Consider the following 12,094-nt stretch of genomic DNA (forward strand, 5'->3'; position numbering starts at 1 on the left):
CGTTCATAATATGGTCACATGTTTTTCTCAGCCAATTTAAGATTTCCAAACGAGTCCATCGCAAACAGTCCTCCGCTAGATTTCCATTCAATGCGCTTCCATGATCGACCTGGTTTCCATTCAATGAACTCCCGTGAACTTGCCATTTCTCTTCCACAGGTAAGGAGGCACAGCGTTTTTCTCGCATACACCATTACTACACAATATATGCGACAAGGATACCAGATAAACCTATTCATATCAAGCACGGTTTCAGGTCAAATTCTATATTCAATCCATTTGGCTGGAGAGTATTTAATTTATAGATCCATTCTACTTCCCTACGGTTTATCTGAGCTGCCGGATCTCCCCCTCGCCAATAAGCTCTCACCAATTCAATCCCAGTAAATCTCAGCCCTTTTGGGTTTTTTCATGGTGTTTAAAGTGTAGCGAAACGCTGTGTGTGACCAGGCCCTTTTTTATATTTCTTATGTGCTCTTGGACTCGTACCTTCAATTTTCTCAATGTCCTCCCCACGTACTGGAGGCCACACGGGCACTCCAATAGGTATATAACCCCTTCATTTTCACAAGAAAGGCCTCCTTTACTTTAAATTGTTGTCCGTTAGCCTTTGATGTTATAACTTCAGTGTGTTTGCACCTATTCGCGGTGCTTCTATTCTTACAGGCTATACAAAAACCGCACCATGTGAATCTACTCATACTCTTCTTTTCCGCTATTGGCCGAATGGAGCTGTGTACCAGGTGTGTCCGTATGTTCGGAGCTTTCTTTTAAATAATATCCGGACGAACCGTTATTACTTTCCCTAATACGGGGTCATTTTTTAGTGTGGACCAGTTTTTTTTTTTTTTCCATTGCATTCCTTATGAAACCCGCATTTGTACTATATTGGGTTAAAAAGGCAAAACGAAAATCCCTATCTTTTTTTTTTTTTTTTTTTTTTTTTTTTTTTTCTCTTTCCCTTTATCCCCCTAATTCTCTACTCTACTCAATATTTAACATATGTTCTTTCAATTCTTCTTCTCCATAGCCTTTCTCCACAAATCTTTTCTGTAGTACTTGACTCTGAACCCTATAGTCTTTTAAAAGTTTGTTTTAAGATGGTCAGACCATTGTACAAAACGAGCACTTTTTACCTATTGTCACCCCTATCTCCTCGTAGATTGTAAGCTCCTGTGAGCAGGACCCTCATTCCTTTTTGTTTTCATTGTTGACTTGTTTGTTGCTATGTAATGTATGATTCTGTTTGTACATGAACCCTCTGGTTGTAAAGCGCTGCGGAATATGTTGGTGCTATATAAAAAATATTATCATCATTACAGGCAGGATTAAAGGGGTTCAGCACTTTCATTTAACTGATGATCTATCCTCTGGATTGATCATCAGCTTCTGATTGGCGGGGGTCCGACACCCAGGGACCCCCGCCGATCAGCTGTTTGAGAAGGCAGCGGCGCTGTGGCCTTCTCACTGTCTACCGCCGGCCGCCGGCCCACTGACGTCACGACTAGTATCAACTAGCGTGGGCGCGGCTAAGCTCTGTTCACGCTAGTTGATGCTAGTCGTGACATCAGTGGGCCAGCGGCCCGGTGGTAAACAGTGAGAAGGCCGCGGCGCTACTGGAGTGCCGCTGCCTTCTCAAACAGCTGATCGGCGGGGGTCCCGGGTGTCGGACCCCTGCCGATCAGAAGCTGATGATCTATCCAGAGGATAGAGGCGGAGTCTAGCGGCCGAGCCGGATGCAGGCTTTGTAAGGAGCTCCGCCGCTGACAGAGTCCTTTTGAGCGATTTAAGCCTGTATTAAAGCCCCAAAATGGGAAAGCTCAGCAAGGAAAAGCCTGAGGACACCCCGGGGAACACAGAAAATCGCGACTAGCCAGAGCGATATAGAGAGATTTGTCCGGCGGCCGGACATGAGATCCGACTCCAAGATGGCGCTTGCACGCCACGCGACTCGTGCAGAGGATAAAGAGGCTGATTCGGAGGGAGATGGTGATGGCGAACAGGAGCAAGCCGCTTCAGCTGAGGACTTACCTCTCTCCAGGGCTTTCATGAAGGACATTTTGCATGACGCTCTTTACTCGATCGGGCAAGATCTATCTGATATAAAGAAAGATATGCGTCACCTTAGCTCCAGAGTGGACGAAATCGAGACCGCGCAGAATGCAATTACTGAGTTCAGTGGTCAAGCGTCCCACAACCTGGACAACGCACAAGCCCATAGAAATTACTTGTATTCCCTGGTGGAAGATCAAGACAACAGGGGCCGCAGACACAATATCAGGATGAAAGGTATCCCTGAGTCGGTATCGCTAGAATCCCTTCAGCAGGAAGTCATTCAATTGTTCACCCTGCCTAGTACCAGATAGCCAAGCCGACCTCTTTGAAATAGTACAGGATTCCATAGGGCGCTCCGGCCGATTCCAAAGCCGCAGGATCCCCCCAGGGATGTCATATGCCGCATGTCAAGCTGTGCGGTAAAGGAGATGATCATGGCTGCCGCAAGAATGAATAAGACGGCAGAGATTGAGGGCTCTGTAGTGGTATTCTATCAGGACTTATCACCTATGACCCTGAACAAGAGGAGACATCTTAAACCCCTTCTAGAAGCCCTACACCAGAAGAAGCTAACGTACCGATGGCTTCACCCGTTCGGTCTCCTGATTAATACCCCACTCCGAAAACAAGTGATTAGGAGCCATGCGGACTTGACAAGAGTTTGTGAAGCTCTGGATATACAGGAGCTGGATATTCCAGATTGGTGTCCGGCACAAAATATCTCTACATTGCCACCAATACTTGTAAAGGATACCTGGCAGGACGTTTCCAGTAAACAAAGGAGACCCAAGAAGATCCCTCGTCACACTACTACTTGAGAGGCGAACTACTATATGGTGACTCAATTTTGAAATTACAGTAGTTGACCCTCCTGCCAGCTTACTGATGGGTCGCGTCAGCCAGGAGAGATAAGCAGAGGATAGATCATCAGTTAAATGAAAGTGCAGAACCCCTTTAAAATGACAGATAACACCTATATATAGGTAACACAAGATCCACCATTCGCAATGGGTGATATTACAGATTATTTAGCCAAGAAATTCTCTAGGATATCCAATTTAGGGTCCATTCACACGGATCCGCAAAACACGGACATCGCCTAAGTGCATTCAGCAATTTGCGGACTGCACATTGCCAGCACTATAATAGAAAATGCCTAATCTTGTCCGCAATTGCGGACAAGAATAGGACATGTTCGATTTTTTTTTTAGGAAGTGCGGATCCGCAAATGCGGACAGCACATTCCGGCCCCATTGAAAATGAGTGGGTCTGCACCTGTTCCGCAAAATTGCGGAACGGATGCTGACCCATTTTGCGGACGTGTGAATGGACCCTTAGGCTACTTTCACACTTGCGGTAGCCTTTTCCGGCAGTCTATTCGAGTGGGGGAACAGCCTGCCAGATCCATGCTACTGCAAGTCCACAGTGTCAACAGATGTCGCATGTCTGCCATGCTGCGGCCGGACTTCCGGCCCACCCCTATTATAGTGAATGGGGCAGAAGTGGACTTCTGGCAGCACGGTTGACTTGCGGTAGCACGGATTTAGCAGGCTGTTACCCCGCCGGAGCAGCCTGCTGGAAAAGGCTACTGCAAGTGTGAAAGTAGCCTTATTTCAAGAAATAAATGACCAGAATATGTACCTTAAGAAAAAAAAACACCCACCTGTTCACAGTCAAGCCTTCCAGTGCCGTGTCTACCATTCCAACCGTTTCAGGTCCCCTCCAGAATAGTGAGGCAAGTTCTATCTTTTTGCGGAACGGAGGCATGGGACGAAACCTCATGGAAGCACTCCGTAGTGCTTCCGTAGGGTTCCGTTATAGGCTTACATTCCGCATCTTTGTATTTGCGGACCCATTGAAGTGAATGGTTCCGCATCCGTGATGCAGAATACACACGGAACAGTGCCCGTGTATTGCGGATCCGCAAATGCGGTCCGCAATATGGCCAGAGAGCGCAAACACGTTCGTGTGCAATAGGACTAAGGGTCCATTTAAATGACTGCATCTGTTTTAGCGGACCGTAAAACACGGATACCGGCCACATGCTTTTCTGATCAGAACATTCTGTCCTGTGACAGAAATGCTTATTCTTGTTCGCAAAAAGGACCAGAATAGTAGGACATATTCTATATTTTTTTTCACGGAATGGACAGCACATGGTGTGCTCTCTGCATCTTTTGCGGCCTCATTGAAGTGAATCTGTCTGCATCCAATCCACACAAAATGCAGATTGGATACGGACCGAAACGGACAGCCCTTTTAAGTTTATGCAAGATGCAGTTTGGTCAGTGTTTAGCTTCAAGTATTCAAATATACATAGATGAATGCTGTCCTAGTTGCTTTTTTGTTTGGAGAAGTGACATTACAACGCCATCATCTCCAGACCTTGGGACCACATGAGAGTTAAGTGATGGCTGTAACCTAACATGATTAGTCACCACTTTCAATGTGTAACATTTTTTTGCATTAAATAATAAGAACTTTGTTAAAACAGATAAAAGGCTAAATATGCGTAACTATATGATCTGTGACCAACAGGACCAAGATCAGTCACAGTCTGCAGATAACTGAAATCTTTTTCTCTACCAGTTACTGGATACCACAGAACATGTGAAGGACCTAAAAATTACCTATAATATGCCTGTCCTTGAAAGGGAGGCGAATAAGGGACTTCCTTTACTTGTATTTGCTAAAGGGGCTCATCAGGGCTCCAGGCTAAGGATTTTTTCCGGACCAGGGAAATATTAAACTAGTTCTTAAAATGCAGCTTCACTTCGAAATCTAAGTCAAGATAGCAGGGAAATATGAAACACGGACAATAGGCTAGTTTCAGATTTGTGGAAATTAAGCTCTGTGTGTAACCTTGATTCCCTGTTATGGACACTGCTCATTTCTTAGGAGTGCATGGCATTATGCTGATTTATAATGCTGTGTGTCTCTGCATGACCTGTATTAATGAATTATACTGACAGCGTTATGTCAGTATAATTCCGTAGAAGTGAGGTCATGCAGAGACACCCAGCATTATAAATCGGTATAATTCCGTGCGCTACTGCGAAACAAGCAATGTCCATAATGGGAAATCCCTCTCACACACGGACAGTGACTCCGCTCAGTACACGCTTGTCTGAAAGAGCCCTTAGTTTGATCATAACAATAAAGCCAAGTCGCCTAATGCATGTCCCCTGACCTGTGTCCAGATGGAAAGTCTGAGCTAACAGGATCTGATTGCACTGAACCATCTCCCATACCCACATAGTAGCACCTTTGGGAGTCTTTCCTTTAACTATATAAAGATATATTTGAGTGTAGTTTAATACCTCAAGACTAGACTATAAGTATGTAAAATTACAATGAAAAGCATATATAAGTCAAATTGTACAGTAAAACTCGCTTTTCGGTCATTCAAGATATAACTATTTTACAAGTGTCTAGCTATTGCATGTTTGTTAGGGCGCCCCCTGCTGTTCTTTTTATTCCCTTTGTGAACATCCACCTTATGTGTGCCCACCAGCGCTGATCACATGCGCAGTAGTTCATGTACACAGTTTATAGCATAGTAACATAGTTTATAAGGCTGAAAAAAGACATTCGTCCATCCAGTTTGGCCTGTTCTCCTGCAAATTGATCCAGAGGAAGGCAAAAAAAAACCCTGTGAGGTACAAGCCAATTTTCCTCACTTTAGGGGAAAAAAATCCTTCCCGACTCCAATCAGAATAACTCCCTTGGTCAATGACCCCTCTCTAGTAGCTATAGCCTGTAATATTATTACACTCCAGAAATACATCCAGGCCCCTCTTGAATTCCTTTATTGTACTCACCATCACCACCTCCTCAGGCAGAGCGTTCCATAGTCTCCCTGCTCTTACCGTAAAGAATCCTCTTCTATGTCTGTGTACAAACCTTCTTTCCTCCAGACGCAGAGGGTGTCCCCTCGTCACAGTCACAGTCCTGGGAATGAATAGATGATGGGATAGATCTCTGTACTGACCCCTGATATATTTATACATAGTTATTAGATCTCCCCTCAGTCATCTTTTTTTTCTAAAGTGAATAACCCTAATGTTGATAATCTTTCAGGGTACTGTAGTTGCCTCATTCCAGTTATTACTTTAGTTGCCCTCCTCTGAACCCTCTCTAGCTCTGCTATGTCTGCCTTCCTTATTCACAGGAGCCCAGAACTGTACACAGTACTCCATGTGTGGTCTGACTAGTGATTTGTAAAGTGACAGGACTATGTTCTCATCACGGGCATCTATGCCTCTTTTGATGCAACCCATTATCTTATTGGCCTTGGCAGCAGCTGCCTGGCACTGGTTTCTACGGCTTAATTTGCAGTTCACTAAAATTTTAGGTCCTTATTCATGTCAGTGTTACCCAGTGTTTTACCATTTAGTATGTACAGGTGACTTGCATTATTCCTTCCCATGTGCATAACCTTACATTTGTCAGTGTTAAACCTCATCTTCCACTTATCTGCCCAAGCCTCCAGTCTATTCAGATCGCTCTGTAGTAGTATACTGTCCTCTTCAGTGTTAATTACTTTACACAGTTTAGTGTCATCTGCGAAAATTTTTATTTTACTAGCAAGCCTTCTACAAGATCATTAACAAATATATTGTAGAGAATTGTCACGGTCCCTCCTACGACAGAGGAGAGACTGGCGGCACGTGAGGGTTTCTGACAGTCTCTCTGTTTTCTCCTTTCAGTGTTGTTTGGTAATGACCACACCTATTGTCTGGTGCAGCTGATGGTCATTACTGAGGCTATTTAGTTCTGACTCACACTGCTTACCTTGCGTTTGATATTTCCTGCTGGAGTTGGTTGAGCTGGTGTGTTCCTTTGGATCTCCTGCTCCTCCATTCTGCTTTAAGCTAAATGCATTTTGTCTTGCATTTTGTTGTTCGCTTGTCTGTGTTGTCTAGGCCTCAGGGAGATGCTGATTCCTTCATCTGGGGAGGGACCAGTAGTCTCATTCCCTGCCACCATTCTTAGGGCCTTCCAGGGTCTTCAGGGCCTAGGTTACGGTGTATGAGTATTTCCACCTTTAGGGTCTACTCGTACTGGCAGGAGTCAGGGATTTCTAGGAGGTCACCATCCCTCTCCCTTAGCTTTCAGGCCGAGACTCCGGTCTATTCCTTCTGTGTGTCATTTGGTGTTATCCCCTCCCAATTACCCGTGACAAGAATTGGGCCCAATACTGACCCCTGTGGTACCCCACTAGTGACAATGACCCAGTCTGAGTGTGTACCATTAATAACCACCCGTTGTTTTCTATCACTGAGCCAGTTACTTTCTCCCAGTCCCAGCATTCTCATTTTATATACTAACCTTTAATGCGGTACAGTGTCAAATGCTTTGGAGACGTCCAGATATACGACATCCATTGATTCGCCGCTGTCAGGTCTAGAACTTACCTCATAGAGACTGATTAAATTAGTTATTGCACTGCAAGGATTTTCTTTTAAACAACACTGGGCACAGTAGATGGATGATCTGAAAATGAAATCAAAGAAACAGTAATTTTTACATGTGGGAGTTACTGCACATTTTGACTTTTTTATAATTGTAGTGTAGTCTGTTAGAATTAAACGACCATGTGCAGACAGGCAAAAAGAAGGCAGTTTCAGGCCTGAGGGGTTATATCATGATCACAGTTTTTAAACATTTGTTCTGAAGTCATTAAAGAGGCTGGCCACTTTAGAAGAATATTTCTGAAATGGCCTTAAATACGGCAGCGCCAAAGCTGCAACAAAATGGCGGCAGAGCTTTAGAGGAAGCCAGTAAAAATCCCATAGACTGCAATAGTATACTATTACAGCCGATGTTATAAGCAATCTGAGGACACATATTCAAGTACCCTAAAGAGACCAAAAATCACAGTTCAAAATGTATTAAAAAAAATAAAAATATTAAATATTCAGATCCCCCTTTCTCAATTTTACATATAAAACAATAAAATTTAAGCAGAATTGGTTTTGCTGCTTCTGAAAATGTCCGAACTATTAACCGCTTTAGGACCGTTTTCATTTTAGTTTTTTCCTCCACACCTTCCAAGAGCCATGACTTTTTTACACTTCTATTCACAAAGCCCTTTAAATGTTTGTGTTTTGCGGTACAAGTTTTTTTTTTTTTTTTATTTAATTTTTTATGGCACCATTTAAAGGGAACCTGTCACCAGGATTTTGTGTATAGAGCTAACGACATGGGCTGCTAGATGGCCGCTAGCACATCCGCAATACCCAGTCCCCATAGCTCTGTGTGCTTTTATTGTGTAAAAAACAAACACTATTTGATACATATGCAAGTGCTAGCCGCCATCTAGCAACCCATATCCTCAGCTCTATACACCAAATCCCGGTGACAGGTGCCCTTCAAGTTACCATATATTGTTTCGGAAAACAAAAAAAATTCTATGTGGGGTAAATTTGAAAAAGAAACAGAACTCTGCCACTGTTTTTTGGGGTTTTATTTTTGTTATTCACTGTTCTCAAAAATTGACATGATCTTATTCTGTGGGTCAGTACAATTACTGTGATACCAAATTAATGTAATGTTTACTATGTTTTACTACTTTAAAAAAAAAAATATATATTTGTATTGTCATATTCTGACACCTATAACTTTTTTGTATTTCCGTAGCTACAGAGCTGTTTGTGGGCTTGTTTTTGCTGCAGTTTTTACTGGTACCACTTTGGGGTACAAACAACTTTTTCATCACTTTTTGGGTGGTCGGTTGCATGGTGACCAAAAAAAACTGCAAATCGTTCAGTTTTTTTTTTCTATTGCAGCTTTCACGGGACATATTTGAAAAATATTTATAAATGTTTTTATATTTTAATAGTTTGGTCCTTTTCAGATCCAGCAATACCAATTATCCTTATTTTTATTGTTTTTAATGTAAAATTGCTAAAATAGTTTTTTTTTTATATATTTTTTTAATGCTAATTTTTAGTCCCCTTAGTGATCCCCAGATTGCTTATACCATGGACTGCAATAGTACTGGTCTATTGGATTTTTACTGGTTTCCTGTAAAGCCCCGCCATGGTTTTGCCTACCAGGGCTGCAGCGGCCCTGGCACTGTGGTGTTTACATAAGCAATGGACATCCAGAGGACTTCCTAACAGGAGTTCAGGTGACTTATAAGCCTGCTGTGGCTTCATTCTGTTACAGCATCCATTGTATGGCCATTCATTTTTTATTTTTATTTTTTCTAAAGTGGCCATCCCCTTTTAATGACTTCAAACTAAATGTTTAAAAACTATGGTCATGATTTAACCCCTCAGTGATCAGGCCTGAAAGGGCCTTAGTGATCAGCATCATGTGTCTTGTTTTTGCCTGTCTGCACTTGGTAATGTAATACTTGCACAAGTCAATGTGTTTTTATAATTCACTTTCTTTTTGGGGCAAGACGTGGTTATTTTATTTCTTACAAATTTTTTGTTGCATTTTTCCTTAATGTTGTATATATTTTAGTTACCGTACATCATATGTCTTTTTTTTTATTTTTTTTATTGGGCATTTTTCACTGTATCCATAGGAGTCCCATTTACAGGGGAAATCAGTCCTCTGTCACGGGGATAGTCACAGCCAGGCTGATCTGGTAGGGGCAGCAGCACTATCACCTCCTCTATTCACTACATTTCCCTCATTGAGCGCTATTTAGTCTTCACAATAGAAGATGGAAGCCATTATAAACCACTTCTCTCTCTTCCTCTGGGTCTTTGGCTGTGTCAGACAGCCGGCACCTGACCTGCTCCTGCTAGATTGCAAGGGAGATATTTCGGCGACGCCAAAAGTCAGGTGTAGTTCCTACTGTGTTAAGAGGGACAGAGATGCACATGACTTAAAGTCAGTTTTGCACATTTCTGGCATAGCCACCACTTGAAAATCATCTTATAAAAACATTAGAGGTCCCCCGACACCCATTCTGAATGGAAAGGTGACTGACCGTGTCAGCCTTTCTCCTTGTAAGCCGAGCAAAGATTTATGGCATTTCCAAGATTCCTGTGGATATGTCATAAATGTCTACGGTTATAACACGCAGTATATGAGCAGTTTAGCTCTGTACACGTGGTCTTGTATTCGTATTCATGTGCAATTATATGACCCTTTAAACGGTGAAGGCTTAGCACAGTGTGACATCTGAAAGCCTTCTCATTTATCAATCACTTCTCTGTGCTCGGCGCTGCGACTCCGGCGGCTGTCTGCACAGCGCATCTAAATAATTAAACGGCCTACTTTATCAGAAATCCTCCTGATGAGGGCAGAGCTCTGCTTGTACTTGGAGATGTTTTCTTGAGCCCCAATATTCTGCGTCCAGCAGCCTAGCACATGCCATGAAGGCTCCAGACCACAGGAGCACCACTGCAGTGTAGTCGTGCTGGGGTGGTTTCTGGTCGATTCTTCCATTGTACATCACGTCTGTATCATTAGCAGAGTTATCCATTGAAAAGTTTATTGTAATTAATCCATCACGTTAGTATAAAGCAGGTACTAATATGTGGTCTCTTGGGTTAATGCCCCGCTTCAGCATTATGTAAGCCGGTCATGTGACCCTACTGGCGCTATTTCCTGACCAGATCAATGGCAATCTACTTTATGGTCGTTACTCTGAATATAAAATGTCACTGAGCGTCCTCTGAATGCAACGCCCCTCTGCTTTTGGGTGAAGCATCATGCAGGGTGACCATGAGCCTGGATACAGGCTTCAGTGGGAGTAACATTTGAACTGAGGCGGGGGCAGTGATGAGTCCAAGGAGGGAGGGTGTCGTTTAAGAATGGTGGTTCTGCGCAGCGGGTCCACCCTGTTTGTAATTGTGGTGCCTGTAACTAATGACGCCATAATGGAGCTGGACCAACCTGAATTTTGTGAAAAATATGAAAGGACACAGGAGGAATATATAATATTATTATTATTATTATTATTATTATTATTTATATTTTTTTTTAATAAGGTCGAGTGACCCCTTTTTAATTAGGTTCTGATTACTTTTCTTGGCATGGGCCATCAATGTATGATCAGTGAGGGTCTGATCTTTGGGACCCCTGCCGATCAGCGCAATGATGGCACTGCCGCACTTGTCTCAATGTTTACACAGGCACGGAGGAACTAAAATCTGTAAAATGCTTTTGAGTGTCAGAGCTTACATTTTGGGGGAAGAAATGACGATAATGGTAAGAAACTGCTGTCCTCTTCAGTAGTATCACCTTAGTCTAGAGAAAGTGAATGGGAGCTGAGCCTCAGTAACTCGGCCTGGCCTCTACACGATGGATGGAGGTTTGTGCGTCTGGCTCCTTCCATTGTGTTATTTCTGGCACCGGCGACTGCTGATTGTTGGGGGGTGCTGCGTGTCGGACCCCCACTGATCTTATATTAAAGGCCTGTCTTGAGGTGAGACCATCAAAATCTGGAACTTGGACAACTCTTTTAAGTGAGAGAGAGCTAGAGTGATGGATTGATAGAAAACACCAGTATCAGCCAAGGTTTTATTATTTCTGTGTCTGAAACATGACGCTTTCTGTTACAGATCGAAAGGAAAGAGCGGAAAAGTAACTGCGATACTTTCTATGAGGTGATGTGCTTAGAAAGTGAATCGGAACGAGAGAGGAGGAAAACTACTGCAAGTCCATCAATCCGCCTTTCACAGTGTGGGCCTCAAGCAACCAACATACCCTCACCCCCAGAGGATGATGAAGAGGAGGGTGAGCTCAGTAGTCTAATACTATTCACTGAACGCTATCAGTAGTGACCAAATATTACATTTTTTATTTTTTGCACTTAATAGTCATTGGACTGTGTAGGGATCCATCCTTTTACACTGCTGTCTGACCATTGAAGTCTCCTAAATTTGCTTGTCGTGTGTAACCTTCTGACACCAAAGTGTCTCCTCTATCAGACATTGCCTGCTCCTCTGCGGCCAGCAGCATTAACCACAGTCTGGCCTAAATATAGCCGTTCTTTTCCAGAGTTTCTTCTAGAAAGTCTTGTCATTACTTTAACCATATTCCTCTCTGTCATATGGATACCCGATTGACA

General features: G+C 43.1%; 1 protein-coding gene across 2 annotated transcripts in view; it reads left to right on the forward strand.

Annotated features, from left to right (window-relative positions):
- The window catches only part of RABGAP1 (RAB GTPase activating protein 1), a 176,162-nt gene that overhangs the window by 33,832 nt on the left and 130,236 nt on the right, over positions 1-12,094 (forward strand). For both annotated transcript variants that reach the window (XM_044269095.1, XM_044269096.1), the window contains exon 11: positions 11,586-11,760. In XM_044269095.1, coding sequence (XP_044125030.1) covers positions 11,586-11,760 — 175 coding nt within the window. The remainder of the gene's footprint in view (positions 1-11,585; positions 11,761-12,094) is intronic.

The sequence above is a fragment of the Bufo gargarizans genome, chromosome 9 (assembly GCF_014858855.1).
Source record: "Bufo gargarizans isolate SCDJY-AF-19 chromosome 9, ASM1485885v1, whole genome shotgun sequence".
NCBI classification, from domain to species: Eukaryota; Metazoa; Chordata; class Amphibia; order Anura; family Bufonidae; genus Bufo; species Bufo gargarizans.